This window comes from Eptesicus fuscus, chromosome 10 (assembly GCF_027574615.1).
Source record: "Eptesicus fuscus isolate TK198812 chromosome 10, DD_ASM_mEF_20220401, whole genome shotgun sequence".
In the NCBI taxonomy this organism is placed as follows: domain Eukaryota; kingdom Metazoa; phylum Chordata; class Mammalia; order Chiroptera; family Vespertilionidae; genus Eptesicus; species Eptesicus fuscus.
The window spans coordinates 95,052,940-95,072,059 of NC_072482.1; the positions used below are offsets into that span (position 1 = coordinate 95,052,940).

Here is a 19,120-nt window from a genome sequence, read left to right on the forward strand (position 1 = left end):
CCTGTGCAGATGGGCCCCCCCAGGCAGCCTAAGGGTACACTCCCTGCCATTGTCACCGTCTCGCCGTCCTTCCGCCCTCCTATCATTGCTTCTGTTTGCGTTCTGTTTCCAGGCTGCCGAGCTCAGCTGAAGAAGTGTTTTGAAAGGGTTACTGTTGCGTGTCACTGCCAGGCCTTGCTGATTTCCCTGTGTGCGCCCTCATTCTCCTGCAGTGCTTTGTCTTCATCTTTCACTTGACCTTGAAGCTGCAGCACAGCTCTGGCCTTGCGCTCACGGTGTGCATCCTGAGAAACTCTGGGCCCCGCATTGCCCTGTGGGCCCACCCCTCGGACTGTCGTGATCCTGGTTCTGATGCATCTCTGTGTTAGCACCAATCTGCTTCATGTGCTGGGTCCCCGAGCCCAGCTAGGGTGCCTCAGCCCTGACTTCTGTCATCTCTCACATGCCACCTCATCCGCGTGGCCATCCCGCAGGAGAGGCCCAGACCCTACCCTGCTCACGGCTCCCCGATTCCGCTCAGCTTTCGTGTCTGATGTTTCCTATTGCATTGTTGCCGCAGCTCGGAGCTCTCTAGTCTCTGCTGCCCCCCTTCACCCCTTGTAGTTTACCCTCAATGCCATAGCCAGAGTGCCCTTGTTGAATGTGCATCTGTCCATTTTCTCCGCTGGCTCCCCTTCTTACTCAGTGACAGGGAGAGCAAGTGCTTCCAGTGGCCAGTGAGGCCTGCACAGCCTCACTTTTCATTCCGTCTCCTCCTGTCTGGGCAGCGCAGTGGCTTCCTCCTGCCTCTCAGGCTGTGCAGGCTCCATGTCCCGCCTCAGCTCTCTCCCCTGCCGTCCCTCTGCTGGGACTGCTCTTCCCCAGCCATTTTCAAGATTCACGTGTCTTCTTCCTTTACATCTTTGTCCAGATTTAAAGTTGGAATTCCTATCCGCCAGTCCTCCTTAGCTTCCTTTCCTGTTGTACTTCTCTCCATATGACACTGACCTATATGCTATGTAGTTTTCTTTTTGTTCTGATTCGGTGGAGGGATAGTACCTGTTTTGGTCACCGCTGTGTAGTGTAGAACAGATACTCAGTATTTGTTGCATAAGTCCGTCCTGGGCCTCCTTGTACACTGTATGTGCACAGCCACCCTCAGTCCTCCACACGCAGGCCTTCCGCTTTCCTGTCCTTTTCCCCTGTCCAGCTCCTTTCAGATGGACGAGTCATCCACAGCCGTGCCTCCTGCTTTACACGTCTTTATGCTGTTTGATCGTGTTTCTTCTTCTTCCTGGACACCGCCAGAACCCCTCTCCCCCTGTCATTCTGCTTGTTATAACCCGCATTGCCCACAAGGCCCCCGAAACCTCACCTTCCACCGGGTTTGACCTTTCTCCTCTGACAGCTCCCCCACCCCTGACTGTCTGCCACCTCTGGTGCTGGCCGTGCCCCGGCCTGCTTTCTTCACCAGGTCGTAAGCCTCTTTCCTTGAGTATCATAGCAGTCAAGCTGCTCTTGAACTTGTACTGCACTCAGATTTATGTCTGTACTTGCATTTGCCTTTTAACCCTAGTATTTAGATTTCATACTCAGAGAGAACCATCAGCTATATATACTAGCTTATGATTAATAACCACGAAAAGCTAATTGTGAGGGAAAACTTAAAAAACAGTTGCATTTAAGGAATTCACTTTATTGCCTTATATTATCATTTAGTTTGTTAAGTTTTTTAAAAAACCTTGTCGTAGATATATATTTAAGGCCATTTTATATCATTTTGAACATTTGTTTGAGGAAAATAACATCTGTGAATAATTACATAGCTACTGTGTAATTATACTTGCATTTATACTTGGTAATAGAACAAAGGTAGATACCTGCCATAGTCAGTTTCCACCTTTTCACATTAATCATGATTTTATATTGAAAAATTCTCAGTCATTTCTTAAAGGGTTGAAACACTATTAGACCTTTCAGGTCCTCATTTGAGAGCTGTAGTACAGTGGGCACGCCCTTTCCCCGGCTCACTCTTGTTGCTCTTCGTCCCAGCGACATCGCAGGGATGCTGCTGAAATCCACGGGGAGCTTCCTGGAGGTGGGCCTGCAGGAGAGCTGTGCCGAGTTCTGGACCAGCGCCGACGACAGCAGTGCCTCAGATGAGATCAGGTGAGGAACCTGAAATCAGCTCACTCACACCAAATGGTTTGGCACTTTCTGAACTTGGGGAGCAGACCTGGAGGGATTTACTTCCATGCTGTCTTTTCATGTGGTCTCTAGTTATGATTCTGTGACATTGCCTTGGGAAGTGAATTCATGTAGCCTGGTAAAATGGTGTCCTTGGGGAAAGGAACAGGTAGTTTCAGTGGGCGAAAATGAGTAGAGCAGAATCACCCCGTGTTCTGGAATGTCCTCAACTAAGTGAGGGTACCCCTGTGGCAGTCCTTTAGCACCTTTCCTTGCCCCTTGCTACTTTGGTATTGTTTTTATGCTCAGCGTATCCCTTCTGTTGAACTTGAAGCTGAAGTGCGTGGAACCGTGGCTTACTCACCGGTTGCATTTCCTCCAGTCCTGTCCAGATGGTATTTAGCTGAATCATGTAAAATGGCTGTTTTATGGCCTATACATCAGTCATGTAGCTATTGTGCAGCCAGCGATCAGTCAGCGGTGCAGTGGGACACGCCCTCCGGCAGTGCTCGGGCCGAGCTGGCTTCTGTAGAGCTGAACTGTGCGCTCCCCATCCGGAGTTGATGCGAAACACAGTTTGGATTTCAGAGCGCTGGGATGTCCTTATGCCACAGATACATACACAGTTACCACGTGGATTCTCACGGGAGGCCTGTCGAGTGGCTGAGGTGGGATGAAGCCATTTGTAGGGCTTGCAGTTTTGAGAGCTCATAGGGAGGATTAAAACAAAAATGGGAACTCAAGAACTAAGGTGGTGAGCTGGTGCAGAGAATGGCTCTCTGATGGTTTTTAGGGGTGCATCCAAAACGTGGTTCATGTGCAGTGGGCACTGGGGCTGGCTTGTCCTGGGTCACAGAGCCGATGGCAATAGACGGTGCACTTCTCTTCCCAGTCACCGCCCAGCACCGTGGGGCTGGCAGCCTGAACTCGGCTGTGGTGGGGGGCTTGGTCCGTACCCAGGAACATTGACAAACACCACCTAAGACAGGGTTTTGGGTGAAGCCAGTTGTTAAACATTTACTGGCTTACCTCTGGATATGTGCCTTTTTTGTGTGCTTTTTTTAATCCTTACCCAAGGCTATGGGTTTTATTAATTTTGAGAGAGAGAGAGAGAGAGAGAGAGAGAGAGAGAGAGAGAGACACACACACATGGGGGAGGACATCGATGTGAGAGAGAAACATCAATCCGTTTGCTTCCTGTATGCGCCCCAACCAGGGATCGAACACTTCCCCTGACCTTTCAGTGTATGGGACAGTGCTCCAAGCAATTGGCCCACCCGGCCAGGGCTGGATATATGCTTTTTAGTTAGATTATGAGCTGGGAGTTAAGACCTTGTCTCAAACTCTAGGAAATTATTGTGTTGAAATCTTTAGAAAGTTGAGCTTACTGTTGTTTGAAGGTGATGGAGTATCCCTACTTACGTAAAGAACAGAGCTTCTGGAAAACTGGGGGGAAGCTCCTGGATATCTGGACTACGTTTCCGTTTATAAAACCTTCAGTCGTATTCATGTGGTCTGGAATTTGCTTCATCTTTCTTTCTCTTCATATCCCCGGCCGTGTCTCCTGTGCCCTCCCTGTCTCCCTCCCCTGCAGGCGGTCTGTTGTGGAGATCAGCCGGGCCCTGAAGGAGCTCTTCCACGAGGCTCGGGAGCGAGCCTCCAAGGCGCTCGGCTTTGCCAAAATGCTGAGAAAGGTGAGTTCGCGGTCCTGGCTACTTACTATTACTTTCTCATTTTGTTTCTTATTTTTAAAAAGCCAGCTCTAAAGAAGTGTCGTTGTGTCTATGACCCTAGGACCTGGAAATAGCTGCTGAGTTCATCCTTTCAGCCCCTGTTAGAGACCTTCTGGAGGTCCTGAAATCAAAGCAGTACGTCAAGGTAAGTAGTCACGTGTTACATGTCAAAGTAAGTAGTCACGTGTTACATGTCAAAGTAAGTAGTCACGTGTTATTAGTCAAAGTAAGTATTCCCATGGTATTATGTCAAAGTAAGTCTTCTCATGGTGTAATTGAAATGTTTGTCTTCCTTACTTTACTCCAAAACAGGAAAGCTTTTCTTAAAGGTCCAGAGAGTAAAAATTTTAGGCTTTGCTGGCCCCATGTTGACCCCAGTTATAGGACTATTCCATAGTCTCCCCCAAATCAAGTTTTTCATACTTGACTTATTGACTTGTCTTACAGATAAAATAATTAAATACTCAGCATATTTATTTTATTAAATTAGTTACACATACGTGTTTATGTTGAATTTAAATTAGTAGTTTGTTTTTTTACCCTCACAATTCAGACTTTCTACACAAATCTTCGACGTCCTGGACATCACTAGAGCCTCTTTTTGAGTTTCCATCTTTGAGCTCTGACATTTGGAATCTGTGTGTGATGTTGTTCCTGGAAACTTTGTCCCACCCACGTTTATGTGACTTGTACGGCACAGTCACGTGTGTGTCTCTTGCTAAAATGATCTTGAAAAGGCTGTTCAGGATCCCCTCCCCAGGTGTCACTGTGAGCCGCACTGACACTCGTGCCTTTTCACTGAGTCGGGACGTCCTGTGTCAGACGTCATCCCGCACAGACGCAGGCTTCTTCGCCGTCCGCCCGCCCGCCCGCCCGCCCGCCCGCAGCGGGCTTTGCTGTCTGGGAGCGGCTTTGCTTAAGAATGGCGTCCCAGACCAGCACTGGCTGAGGCTGTCTCAGGCTGACCTTCCTCCTGAGGAGTCTTGGCTTTCTGTTGAAACGAAGAAGGTAGAGGCTGCCCTGTAAGTGGACACAGTGTGAGGATTCTCCGCCAGTTAGTCACGGCCCCATCCCTGACCGGAACCGCTTGTCCCCTCATCGCCTTGGCTCATGCCTTTCCCACATTGCCTTCCTCAAACCTGCTTGTCTTTTTCTAGGTTTTTTTTTAAGTAACATTTTCATTTATGGCATTTCTTAATTCAAGATTTTTCTTCAAATGGCTAAAATTTAACTTTGTTTTTAGAGCTTTATTGAGGTATAATTGGCATAGAAAAACTGCACCTGACTAGTGTGCACGCTGTGGTGAGTTTGGACATACAGACACTGCCGCCATCGCCCCAGTGAAGGTAATCAGGCTGCGGGTGGTTTCTGTTCCAGGTACAGATTCCGGGCTTAGAAAGCTTGCAGGTGTTTGTCCCGGACACTCTCGCCGAGGAGAAGAGTATAATCCTGGCGTTACTCAACGCCGCCGCAGGGAAGGACTGCTCAAAGGACTGCGAGTACGTGCTGCTGATCGACGCCTATCTCCTCCTCACCAAGCACAGCGACCTCGCGGGCGACAGCTGGGCCACGTGGGAGGCGCAGCCTGTGAAGATCGTGCCTCAGGTGGAGACCGTGGAGACCCTGAGAAGCATGCAGGTATGCCGCTCCTTAGATAATTTTGTAGCATTGCTGGTACTGAAACATCCCATCAGAATCTATAGGTATGTTAAATTACACTGGAATACTTGAAATACTTTATGTCTTTTCTGTTTCAGCCAGGTCGTTAGCTCTATATAGCCACGATCTACAAGGAGTTACCTTACGCATTGAACTTGTAGCTCCAGAAATGCAAGTTCTCCGGGACCTCTGGTGTGCTGGCTGCTTGGTTTTCACTTTCGTAGTGCAGGCTGTCGCCGGCCTACCTAGCAGGGACCCCGTAGTCTATACAGCGTGTTCACTGAAACCATAGACGCTTCCTCGTGTTCTCCGTATTCAGTGAGGGGCAGTGGTGGCAAGTGTCGTGTGCTCCTGGAACCCAGCCTGCGCAGAGCTGAGTCCCGGCCTCCTGTCCCGTGACTGCAGATGGGTTCTTCCTCTGCGCTCCCTGTCTCAGGGGACGGTGTCCGTCCGCTCAGTTGTGGGAACCAGAGTGGGGCAGTTACCATGAGTCCAGCAGCCCTAGTGAGCCCATCAGTGCCTTGCCTCCGCATGCCGCCGTTCCCATGGCCGGGCCTCCTCCTCTCTCCTGGACCACGGCAGTACACCAGCCTTCCTTTAGCTTCTCTGCTGCAGCCCTCTCCTCCTCTCCCTACACTGCTGCCTCTGTTTGCTTTGGTACTTCCAGAACAATCGTTCTAATACATACATCTGATCACATCACAGATCTACTCGAACTACTTAAAAACTAAAGATAATAAAGTCTGGGTTTTCACTGTTTCATACAAGGCCCCCAGCCAATCCCACTTTTATTCTGTGTCTTCCACCTACCGTGCTGCTCCTACACACACGCACATGCACATGCACACGGCACCAAGGGTGTGGAGTTACCTGGAGTTCTAGGATATTTCCGAGACATCATGTGACACGGCCCCCGGGATTCTTCACCTCGGCTGGCTCCTAGGTGCTCACGGTCCTAGCCATGGGCGCCCACTGCAGCCCTTGCTTTGGGAGCAGCTTTGCTGGACAGCAGCTTCCTCAGCAGATGGCTGCTGGCCCGTAACCCTGAGGTTGGCACTGATTCCCGACGGGGTTGAACTAGACTGGGAGGCAGGTAGTGGGCCTGCTCGTCAGCCCTGTGCGTGCTTTTCCTCGCAGGTGGATAACCTCTTGCTGGTGGTCATGCAGTCCGCACACCTCCTCATCCAGAGGAAAGCTTTCCAGCAGTCCATCGAGGGGCTCCTGACGCTGCGGCAGGAGCAGACGTCCAGCCAGCCCATCATCGCCAAGGCTCTGCAGCAGCTCAAGGTACTCCCGTCAGCGCGGCCTTCGCTGCTTATGCACGTTTGGATGTCACTCTGCGGCACGAGGGCGTACCATGTAATATTATCCAGTTGTCCTCCCATTCCCCCCTGCCCCGTCCACACTTCCCCACGGCTAAGCCAAAGAGCTTCTGGATCTTCCCTGGAACTGTAGAAGGGATGGAAATATGAACAGTCACATGACTCATATGGTCACGTGGTTGATTAGTAGCAAAGGTGATACTGGAATTTAGGTCTCTTCATTCCTAGCCCAACGTTTTTGTTCCTTAGCAGCACTTACTGGAGGTACTCCAGGTCAGTAATGTATAGTCTAAAAGATTTGCTGACCTCATTTAACAGATAGGTCAGCCAAGATGACTAGACAACGCCAGTGTGGATGGCACATAGGCCTCAGAGTTCACGGCCAGCCAGAGCCGACCTTCTCGTCTCTTACTTCCTGTTTTCACCATTTTCTCTGTCGCACTCCATTTATCATCCTGGTCTTGTCCACACGTCTCCCCAGGCCACCAGCTCTGTCCTCAGTAGGGTGAGGCTTGGCTTCTGGAAGAAGCGGCACGGAGATGACAAGGAGTTGGATAAGCATGTGTCTCTCTCCAGCCCACCTGATCCATCCTCACTCCTCTGTGAACACCCCTTCAGACTGTCACCCCACTAATGCCAGGGCAGGGGCTTTGTCTGTTCCTGTAGTTTGAGTCAGGGAGCGTGTAAAACTACACGGGACACTAATGACTCCGGAGTGAAGGAACGCGTAGCCTAAGGACTGAGCTGTCACACTGACCACAGAGGAGGGGGCATCAGAGGCTCCTTGTAGTGTCTGAGAAGAGCCGCACGGAGGCCTTTCGGCTTGGGTTCAGAAACTGCGCATTGAGAGGGCTCACAAAAGGAGCGTGCGGGCACTGGTGTCTGTGGGTCAGGCTGCGGGGTGCTCACTGGATGTCAGAGTCGGGTGTGGTCTGCTCGGCTGGCTCCTAGTGCGTGCAGCGGGAGGCAGTGGGAGCTGAGGCTGGCCAGGTCAGGCCGGGGACAGCCTCGGTTTTGTTTTCTAAGCCTCAGGGAGTTGTTGAGGATTTAGGAGGGAGAGGTTGGGACAGTGGGTAAGGGGATGGTCTGGAGACCATGTGCACATAGGGGGGTGTTTTTAAAGGTGAGTGGAAAGGGAGCTCAGTTTGGAGCACTGTTGTCGTGTTGCTTAGCGAGACAACAAGGCCTGAACTGTTGATGTCCTGGGCCTGTAATTTTTGTTTGGGGAGCTCTCCTGTGCCCTGTGGGATGTTTAGCAGTATCCCTGACCTCTACCCAATCGATGCCAGTAGATTTTACTCCCCCTCCAGTTGTGACCGTGGCCAGTGTCTCATGGGAGGTGGGGGTAAAATCTAGTTGAAAACCCTGAATTATAGTGGCAGGGGGATGAGAAGGATGGTATGACTTGGTAACATTGTGGAGGTCATTTAGAAATACACGGGAGTTCACTCTGGAATTTGAGCAACCACCCAGGGGAAAACAACTGGTGGTTGACATGTAAAAATATTGATGCTATAAGCATCTATTTCGAGATCACATTGTCATTAGACGTTACCATTTTAAATGGGTATGTCCCTCTTACATTTCGTAAGATATTGAAGAACGCTTAATGCTGATAAAAATGAAAATCATGTAATTTCCTCTATTTTTGGTCATTCCTTTTGACTAACAAAAAAAATGTGGCCGAGAAATATTGCACTGGTTTATGTCTGTGATGATGAAAGAAATCTTCCCCTAAAATACATAAATATTGTGTGATTTGCTTCTTTTTGGATTAATTATGGTTTGGGACTCTTTAGAATGATGCATTAGAGCTTTGCAACAGAATAAGTGATGCCATTGACCGAGTGGACCACATGTTCACTTCAGAATTTGATGCTGAAGTCGATGAATCGGAATCTGTCACGCTGCAGCAGTACCACCGAGAGGCCATGATTCAGGGCTACAATTTTGGGTTCGAGGTAGGTACAGAGTATGAGAAAAAACAGTGCAACTCAGCAATTGCTTTGCAACTTACTTATAAGAAGTGTCACGAGTCTTTTATGCAAATCTGGTTATTGATTGAAATCACAACTTAATCAAGAATGTCTTCTTACGCCATTGCTAAATATTGGAAATGTTGGTTTACTTTTAAACTATCACATAGTTGCCCAGTATTTACTAGTATTTTATGCGAACAGCTATCTACTTACATTTAAAAACCTTATTTTATGAGTTGTTTAATATCATAAGAGCACATTTTTAATTTAAACTACGAGTAAACCATTTGTGAAACTGCATTAAGACATTATATTCTAACTCTTCATGCTGTAAATTTTAATTGGATTTTTGTTTTTATTTATTTACTAGAGGCCCCATGCACGAAATTCGTGCACGAGTAGGCCTTCCTTCCCCTGGCTGCTGGCACCAGCTTCCCTCTGACACCTGGGACCTGGGCTTCCCTCGCAGCCTCGGCTTCATCTGGCAGGTCGTCCGGAAGGACGTCTGGTCTAATTAGCATATTATGCTTTTATTATTATAGATTTAAAAAATATTTTTATTGATTTCAGAGAGGAAGGGAGAAGGAGAGAGAGAGAAAAAAACATTCGTGATTGCCAAAACCAGTTTGGCTCAGTGGATAGAGCGTCGGCCTGTGGACTGAAAGGTCCCAGGTTCGATTCCAGTCAAGGGCATTGTACCTTGGTTTCGGGCACATCCCCAGTAGGGGGTGTGCAGGAGGCAGCTAGTCGGATGTTTCTCTCTCATTGATGTTTCTAGCTCTCTGTCCCTCTCCCTTCCTCTCTGTGAAAATATCAATAAAATATATTTAAAAAATAAACAAACAAAAAACATCCGTGATAAGAGAGAATCATTGATCGGCTGCCTCCTGCATACTCCCTTCTGGGGATTGAGCCCGCAGCACGGGCATGTGCCTTTGCCTGGAATCGAACCCAGGACCCTTCAGTCCATTGAGCCAAACCAGCTAAGGCTGAATTTTTGTTTTTAGAAAAAAGTCATTTTAAACAGATATGGTATTATAGTGTTTAGGTATTTGTATAATTATTTTCTTCTTAACTTTGATGTAAATGAAATCTTACAGTATCATAAAGAAGTTGTTCGTCTGATGTCTGGAGAGTTTAGACAGAAGATTGGAGACAAATACATAAGCTTTGCCCGGAAATGGATGAATTATGTCCTGACTAAGTGTGAGAGTGGGAGAGGCACCAGACCCAGGTAACGACCAGGTGCGATGTGTCCTTCATGAGCTGTGTGGGATTGGTAGTGCTTCCTCCTTGTACTTAACATGGGACTTCTGAGCAGAGAACACAGAAAGGAGCATTTTGAACTCTTCAGTGATCAGTGTGTGTGTGTCTGTGTCTTTGTCTGTTTTTTATTGTTCCAAATGAGTTTTCTTTAAGGGAGCCCACATTCTCCCTGGACAGATCTTCCTGGTTGCTAATCTCTCCTCCCTCATGAAAGTTAAGCCGGTTATTAGAAAAAATGGAAAACAAATTGGTAACCAGTTGTTTTCCTAAGAAGCCATATTGTCTTTCTTTCCCAAAACATGCTGTAAACATACTCAGTCCCTGGCATTTACAGAAAGACAGGAAATGTGTTTTGTCCTAGATGGTAATTTTCCAGTTACCCCACTTTTCCGGGTTGTGGAGATGAAGCTGCGATAGCGTTTTCTTGGTTCTCTGGTGATTGTTGGCGCTTTTCATTGCAGGTGGGCAACTCAAGGTTTTGACTTTCTGCAGGCCATTGAGCCCGCCTTCATCTCAGCGTTACCGGAAGATGACTTCCTGGTATGGACCCTTCCACAGGTCTTTCCGTTAAAATACGAACAAGTTGATTACTGTCTGTTCTTGATTGTGTGTGTTTTCATATTTAATAGTGATTTTAAAATATGTTTAAATTGTAACGACAGTGCTGAGAACTGAGTCGTTAAAGCGCTGAGTCGTTAGTAGCTACTCAGCAGTAGGACACCAGTGTGGCTCAGCGGCTACGCCAGCGGGCCGTGCAGCCTGGCGCCTCTAAATATTTGTCAGTTTCGTATTTACTGACTGCTGACCTAGTTGCTGCTTTTTAGCAGTTTAATGAAGAACGAGGATTAGCTATTTCATTTCACTGTGTGTCATTTGAGAGCATGATATTAAATGTTAAATATTATCACTGTTATTCCTATAAATTCCATCAGATTAAAAAGATGTTTAAAAATATAAATTTATTTAACTCCAAATAGTGGAGATGATTGCAGGCCCTCACCCGTGCACTCCATTGCATTCTGGGCACTGAGGGCACATCCGCTTTTACTGATGAAAAGGGGGTTGTATGACATTTTAAATTAGGTACCGCATGTCGTTAATTCTTGTTCATACCCATTTTATTTTAAACTAACGTTGAAAACATTTACTAAGGATAGCATGTTCTTTTAAATATACCTAAAGCTTAATTTGTGCTAATTGTCTAAGAGAGAGAGTATTCATTCTTCCTTCTCCTTTCCCATTTCCTGTGGGTGCTAGAGCTTACAAGCCTTGATGAACGAATGCATTGGCCACGTGATAGGAAAGCCGCACAGTCCTGTTACAGGTTTGTACCTTGGTAAGACGGCAGCCGCAGCGTTTCTGCTCGACCCCACTGGCTCCGGCGAGCGCCTCCTTCCTCGCCGTCGCCCTCCTTTCCAGTGGGTAGAGGGTCTTTAAGGATATTCAGCAAAGGGGCAACCAAAGTCAGAGGAGTGAGGTGTGCACGCGGAGAACTCACAGTGATCGGTGAGTCCAGCCGGAGATGAACATCCAACACAGGCGCCAGGGCCTGCCCGCAGCACTGGTTTTGCTCACCAGCACTCGCATCTGCTCTCCCCGGAAGGCTTTTCTCTGGGAGGGGAGACTTGGAGAGAGTGTCTCTTGAGGGGCAAGAGCCTTTCCTGTGGCAGGTGGGCGAGTGTCAGGGTCCTGCCACCTTCATTTTTAAAGGTTTCTTCACCACTTCCCTACGTACCTTTTCCCGCTAATGTAGTACGATCCTATTGGTTTTACTAAAAAAAAAGAAAAAATCAAGTTATGCTATAATATACTTGAATTACAGTTAATATACAGCTTTACAATGTATGTTGAAGTTTTAAAATAAAATACGTCTCAGAAAAGTTTGTGTCTAACCCCAGTCTTAAGATAGTGAATAAAAGCAAAACTGTATGTATATGTAATAAACACCCAAATATGAAAACTTAGAAATTTTATTTATTTTTATTTTTTTTATTTTTTTTATATATTTTATTGATTTTTTACAGAGAGGAAGAGAGAGGGATAGAGAGTTAGAAACATCGATGAGAGAGAAACATCGATCAACTGCCTCTTGCACACCCCCTACTGGGGATGTGCCCGCAACCAAGGTACATGCCCCCGACCGGAATCGAACCCTGGGACCCTTGAGTCTGCAGGCTGACGCTCTATCCATTGAGCCAAACCGGTTTCGGCTGAAAACTTAGAAATTTTAAACAATTTGTTACACAAAATAAAGTAACTCATAAATGGTAAATTTATTGAGCTGCAGCTATATCTCAAAGGGTATTTGCTAGCTACAGAAAGGTTAGTAGACCCCCCCCCCCCCCCCCCCCAGTTTTAATGTTTGGTTTCTTTATCTTTAAAATTTACTAGGTTTATTTATACCTCTCTTTTTCTCCCAAGGCTGCTATGAAATGATAGTTATCATTTACTATTTGAATATTTTATATAAAAACATACTATATTCTTCTCAAACTTTGGTTAAGCATATTACCATAAATGATTTCATGATCTCCTAAATTATTTCTCTAAGAATACATGATCAATAATTCAGTAAAAATTACATCTCTAAAATATTATGTAAGGAATCATTTTCATTGTAGAAAATTACAATGTAGAAAAAGTATGTAACAAATGTAGAAAATGTACATGTAGGAAATTTTTTAAAAATATATTTTATTGATTTTTTTACAGAGAAGAAGGGAGAGGGATAGAGAGAAACATCGATGAGAGAGAAACATCGATCAGCTGCTTCCTGCACACCCCCTACTGGGGATGTGCCCACAACCAAGGTACATGCCCCTGACCGGAATCAAACCTGGGACCCTTCAGTCCGCAGGCTGACGCTCTATCCACTGAGCCAAACCGGTCAGGGCCATGTAGGAAAATTTTTAATGTAGAAAAAGATTACAAATCCTCAGGCAATCGCTGTTTACGTGTGAGTCACTAATGGTTCACTCTGCCTCTCTCCAAACTGTTGGCGGGACAGTTGGCTCATAGCTCCTGTGGGTTCAAGGTGTCCTCTGTCCTCGCAGCCACGGTGGAGTGGTGGGGCGGCCCTGCCTGAGAGCCAGATTCCTGCAGTCCAGTGCCCTGGGCTGCTCATTCCCCAGGGAGCCTCCCCTTCTAGTGCCTAAAACGATGCTGACAAGGACTCAGTCCGATGATAACACTGTAAACGGGAGTGTTGAACATGAGGCCGGAGTCATTGATTTCAGGTTCTTTTATTCTTAGAAACTAATGAAAGTGAGAGCACATCGGCTGTCATGTTCGTTGTTGTTGTTGTTGTTGTTGTTGCTTTCTTTCCCCTTCCCTCCCCCCCCCGTCCCCCGTCCCCCAGGTCTACCCATGTAGCTTAATGGTAGCAACCTGGTACATAACCTTCCTCGTTTCTGTGCACTCACATGTTTATTGCACAGCCATGTTCTACCGTTCCTTTCTGCTCATATCATCACACGGCATGTATAGGGGTGCTTGCTTGCCATTTACTGTATAAAAATTGGATCACATTGAGTGTTCTTTTGCTTTTCTTACCTGACAGTTGTAGAAATTCCTGTGTCAACAGGTGTAGCTCCAATTCCTTCTCTTCAGTGGCCGCATTGTGTCCATATGGACCAACTAGAGTCTTTCCACCATGTCCTAGTGGACACTTGCTTTGTTAGTTTTTTTCCATGAAAACATGTCAGTAGTTCACCGCTATGGAATGTGAGCATCTATTTTATGATTATTGGTCATTAGGGCTTTCTTTTCAGTGAAGTATCACACGTTTGCATCAGTTAGGTATACATAGTCTTAAATGTTTTGCTTCATCTGTGAAGCATGTTAAACTTGTTAGTAGACCCTCAGTGTGTTTCAGCAGAAGGCCTTTTACCTTCAGAGGAAAATTTTGTAGTAATTTTTGACTCAGTAGTTACCAGTATGTTTGCAAATTAAAGATATCACCAGTCGCACCAAATTATATTTGTTCCTTTTTTCTTTTCACCTTTGCTACTGGTGATTATTCCATTTATTGTTGTGGTAGTTGAGATGATGAACCAGGGGTGCAGATTTCCCCAATTTTTTCTTAACAGTTGCTTCATTCTTGCTTTGCAAGTTTTCCCTCCAGATCGCTCCATTTGGGTACTTCTGTCTTTCCTGTGTAATGCTGTAAAAGCACACAGACAAAACCCATGAAGGGTAGTATTTTCATTTCGGATAAAACATTTAGAATGAAACTTGTAGACTAAAATTGTTAACATATGAAGAGAAAATATGACATTTTAAAAAAACTAAGGAGGGTTAAAACCAAGTTAAAAGTAAGGGGAGACCAGGTTAGGGAGAAATAGACAAAGTATAACACGTCCATTTCTAGTTACATTTAGTTACTGGGAAAGGACAGTTGTCAGCATTTTTGTAATCACTGGGGAAGGTCAGTTCTTAAAGTTTTTAGTTACTAAATTTTGTGTAAAGTTTATCCATGTTCACCTTCTACCAGACTGTTTAAAAGAGGAGAAAAAGAAAACATTTTCTGAAAAAAAAAAAAAAATAAATAACCTCTTGGTTTGGTTTAAAGGAACGAAACAAAAGTCCTTGCACTCAGGAAGATGGCAGTGACCTCCCCGCTCGGGAGCTGTTCGGGTGTCGCCTCTGACCAGAACCCTCCGAGTGCAGATGGCGTACAGAGCCCTCTCCATTCGGAGAGCACACGTGGCCCTGTCTGTCAATGGCTGTGTCGTTGATTTTGCGTGTGTTCTGTGCATTTCCTCCCGGGATTTAAAAAGTGTTTTTGATGGAGGAAAGTTCCAATATGTCATATAAGTAACAGTGTCGTTTTCCACACTATTTGTATATAATACGATTTTCTTATAGAAAGGGTTTATTTTGGTCACCAGCAAATTAAGTCCCATCCTGGTTCATTTAGTCGCCTGGCTTGGCAGTTTTCTGTTGACCCCTTTAACATGTTGCATTTGTCGCCATTTTCACTGGCAGCCATTCATCGGAACAGCCCCCGTCCTGTGAAGGTGCCGCGATGCCACAGCGACCCTCCTAACCCCCACCTAATTATCCCAACTCCAGAGGGATTCAGGTAGGGGGCCTTTCTGGTCGTGTGCTTGGTGGGCCTCTGGCGTGCATGCTGACGCCCGGAGCTGGGGTCTCGCTCTGCTGACTGCGTCTCTGCTCTGGCGCACGCGTTTCTCGGCGCTCCTGCTGCGTTGTCTTGAAGACAGTCCAGTGCCTTAGCTGCAAAAGAGAGACTCGCCCTTCAAAACAGACGCGGGCCTTTCACGATAACCTCCATAGCTTCGTTCCTAGCTTATTCACAGCCTCAAGCTGCTAACTGCCTCCGGCTTTGGAATAATTGTTTCCTTTCTCTCTGAAAAATGACCTTAGGGAGGCGCCCTTGGGTGTTCATAACATAATAAACGTGAAAAACAGCACTTAGTGTCAATTTAAAAGTGGAAACAAGTGGATGATCTTTCCAGGTTTGACCTTTACGTGTGTATAACTCCAAGTGGACCTACTGTGTGAGTTCAGAATCTTTAGTACGTTCCAGTACTGACTGAATGTGGTGGCATTTCTGCATCTTCTCGCCCTGGATGACCACTTTTTAAAAGTTAATTTCATTTGTCAGTGTTTTCTAGGAAAGAACACATCTATGTTTTAAATATTGAGTTTGAAATTAGGTGTGTTGTTTTTTTTCCAAACCTAAACCTGAATCTCAACGCGTGATTTACATTTTGTGTTGTAAGGTACTTTCACTTGCCCTGTTGTATTTTTAACGGAAAACCCTGTGCGTGCCCCCTCCTCTGCCCCGTGTTCCTGAAGCTCTTCTTCTCGTCTTAGCACTCGGAGCGTGCCTTCGGACGCGCGGAGCCACGGCCCCGCCGGTGCAGGCGGCGACTCCGCGCCACCCAGACCCACCAGCAGTGCCCATGACGCCAGGTAGTCTCCCTCTGCCAGTGCCCTGCCCCCTGCCCCTCCTGTGCTATTCCGCAGTGGCCTTGGCCCTGGGTGTCCCAGGACACGGACTCGGGGTCCCTCCCCGTGGTGCGTGTGATGCTCTGGCCCCGCGGCTCCAGATTTAATATTTCTTTGGAGCTGATATTAACCAGAAAGACCAGAGCTTCTGCCAGTATAACTCTGGGGAGAGTATCGGAGGCAAGAGCCTGTCCCGCCAGGAGGGGCGGGAGGAGTTGGGGAGCAGGGCCTCGATGCAAGGATGGCTTCTGTTAGTCCCTTCAGGGGGGACTGTGTTTAAGAGGGTCACTTTTCTAACCAAGTTACTTAATTTCTGTGATGCTTGGTGAGAAGTAGTTTGCAAAGTAGGAAGTGAGTTGGTGAGGTGTGTACCTCCTGGAGAATAGATCTTTACCAGGGAGAGCCCTCACATGCTTGGCAAGCTCCAGAAAGTAAAACCACCTCCTACCCGGAGTCTGGGAGAAGGTCACTGTTCTCCTCTTCCAGTCGGGAGGGGAGAGAGTCAGACAGACTGGCTGCTGGGCGATCTGATGAGCAAGGACCTCGGGGCCGCTGCGATGGCAGGAAGATGACAGACTAACGTGTTTAGCCTTTATAACAATCTAAAATCTCTATAAACATTTCCGTTTTCTCATTAAGATCATTAATATTCCTAATTTTTAGTGATAAATGTCTATAACCTAAAAGTCAATGTATTTTATAGCTTGAGCAGTTAACTAAAAAAGTTAAGTTGACTTTGAACAAATTCCCATTTCCCCTCTTTATTTTTACGTTTAGCACATTCCCTGGCCAGTGTTCCCTTGTGCGTCCGTGTCCCTGTGGGGTCCGAGGCTGTCTTGTCTATAAGTGCAGCACAAAGTCACGGGGTGACGGGCCCTCGAACGCAGTCACAGGCGCGGAGGACACGCCCCCAGGACGGGGGAGCTGCCCCCTGTGCTCGAGTCCACACGCGTTCTCCGGGCCGGGTGGGGGCGGGGGTCAAGTCCCCCTGTTCGGAGGCTCCTGAGCTGTGGCCTGAGGCATTTATAAAGGTGGTCATGTGCACATTAAATGTGTTTTACTTTCAAAGCTAAATGCCTTTTTATGCCTTTAGTGTTAGGCCTTGGCTAGTAGATTTTTAGCATCTTACGAGTAGCATTTTGTAATTATGTACACCCTGAGAATGATCCTCGATAGTTAGAAGTTTGTATGCCACCTTGCAGGCCATTCTCCACAGGAATGACATTTCCTTTGTACAGTCGTGGGTACGGGACAGTAGATGGAACAGCAAAGCCAGGTGCAGCCGTGTCGCCTGGGCTTGTGTTCACTCTGCATCCCAGCCTCGCCCGTGCTCCGTCTAACGTGGGCCTGTGGGGTGGGCCTCGGCAGACCGACCACACGTGCCCGCGAGCCGGAGTCCCCGTGCACCCTGGCTGGCGGCTGTGCTGTGAGGCGGCAGGACGATGCCCACGCCTCCCCCTGGCAAGGGTGCCAGCCACACCCGCCTGCGAGGTGCAGCCACAGTGCAGTTGTATTTGCCCCACAGCACCCATAAATGTTTCCGTTTACTTTGGTTTTACTTAGGAAGTAGTCATCTTGCTTATAAAGTATTTTTACAGAGTTCTGCTTGCTGAAACTGGCTCTTACTGGTTTGCAAAAGCTGAATTGTTAATTTTTTAGGAATTTTGCAAGCCAGTTGTTACACCACAGAAATTGTCAAACTCTACAACCCTCTCTGCCATCCCCTAAACTAGTTATCAAAAAACTCCCTGGCATACCACTTCACTTAAGTATATTTTCTTGCCTTTTGTCCTGGCAAAACTCTGGGAGGACGTGGAATTGACTCATTTTGTCTCTGGGAAATCAGGAGCATAGGGGTGCTGAGTGCCTTCCCACGGGGCCCGTCGTGAGCGGGGCCCAGGAGCACCCGTGATTTTCCACGAAGCGGTGCCACGGCCGGGACAGGCCATGCGGCAGTGGGGCGTCCTGTCTCAGGTTCAGAGAGGGCTGCCCTGGGTCGCAGAGTTCAGGGGCGTCTCCGTAGACCACGTGGCTGAAACCGGGCCCGCGTCTGTGAGAAAGCGCATAAATGCTACCATACTTCACGAGGGCACCACTGAACACACACGACACTCGTTCCTCAACTGACGCCGTTTTCATTTTGGATGATTTGTGTTAGAATCAACACCTCCCTTCCTTAATGTTGGGTCTTCCTCTTGATGGGCTCGTTCTGGATTGCTGACAATGCTTTAACTCTCTTCTGGAAAAGCAGCACATTCCCTTGGTTCCTTGTTCCGCTTCCTGCTCTTCTGCTTTTGCCTGGCTCCTGCTTGAGAACCCCGGGTTTCCCGCTGCTCCCTGCTCCCTTAGTCAGAGGCTTGAAAGCTTCCCAGCCACGCAGTGACGTAGCACTTCAGGGCTAAGTGCACAGATACAACTCGGTGATAATTTTACATGTTAACCAGATTTGGCTAATGGTTTTTATCACCCTGGGCTTAAGTTATGGAGCTTTCCATACATGTCAACACTTCAGTAAAGACTTTTGTTTTTATTTATGTTGTTTTTAACATAAAACAATGTCTTACGCAGTCAGGTTGTGAGGTTGTGCTGGCTGTGGAGGGAGGGTCCCCAGGGCAGCGCCACTCATTTGGGGCCACCAGGTCTCTGTCTGGGGCATCCTCTGTGCTGTCCTCTCCCCACTGGCGGCTGGATGTCCCCAGGGACCCAGGTCACCCTCCTCTGAGAACCACTTGCTCTGAAGAGGCGCAGATCTGTCATTTTGAGTTCCATGGAGTTGATAGCTCCATTTTTAAAACGACCACCACAGGGGTTCCAGTGTCCCTGAGAACGACCGGCTGGCTTCCGTCGCCGCTGAGCTGCAGTTCAGGTCCCTGAGTCGCCACTCCAGCCCCACCGAGGAGCGAGATGGTGAGTGTGGAGGTGTCTCCTGCGTTCGCGGAGCCTCATCCTTGGTCTGCGTCCCCAGTTTCTGTGTCCATGGCTTTTCCGAGGAAGGAGGGAGAAGCCAGGCTTCATGGGA

General features: G+C 47.4%; 1 protein-coding gene across 3 annotated transcripts in view; it reads left to right on the plus strand.

Moving 5' to 3' along the window:
* Positions 1 to 19,120, plus strand: part of MAP3K4 (mitogen-activated protein kinase kinase kinase 4) — a 79,397-nt gene that overhangs the window by 46,374 nt on the left and 13,903 nt on the right. Inside the window, exons 7-18 of one of the 3 annotated variants that reach the window (XM_054722659.1) lie at positions 2,032 to 2,148; positions 3,761 to 3,860; positions 3,961 to 4,044; positions 5,277 to 5,537; positions 6,696 to 6,845; positions 8,680 to 8,841; positions 9,960 to 10,093; positions 10,587 to 10,665; positions 11,383 to 11,461; positions 15,112 to 15,208; positions 15,967 to 16,065; positions 18,908 to 19,008. In XM_054722659.1, the coding sequence (XP_054578634.1) occupies positions 2,032 to 2,148; positions 3,761 to 3,860; positions 3,961 to 4,044; positions 5,277 to 5,537; positions 6,696 to 6,845; positions 8,680 to 8,841; positions 9,960 to 10,093; positions 10,587 to 10,665; positions 11,383 to 11,461; positions 15,112 to 15,208; positions 15,967 to 16,065; positions 18,908 to 19,008 (1,463 nt within the window). The remainder of the gene's footprint in view (positions 1 to 2,031; positions 2,149 to 3,760; positions 3,861 to 3,960; positions 4,045 to 5,276; positions 5,538 to 6,695; positions 6,846 to 8,679; positions 8,842 to 9,959; positions 10,094 to 10,586; positions 10,666 to 11,382; positions 11,462 to 15,111; positions 15,209 to 15,966; positions 16,066 to 18,907; positions 19,009 to 19,120) is intronic. The other 2 variants (XM_054722660.1, XM_054722661.1) reach the window with 2 other exon arrangements.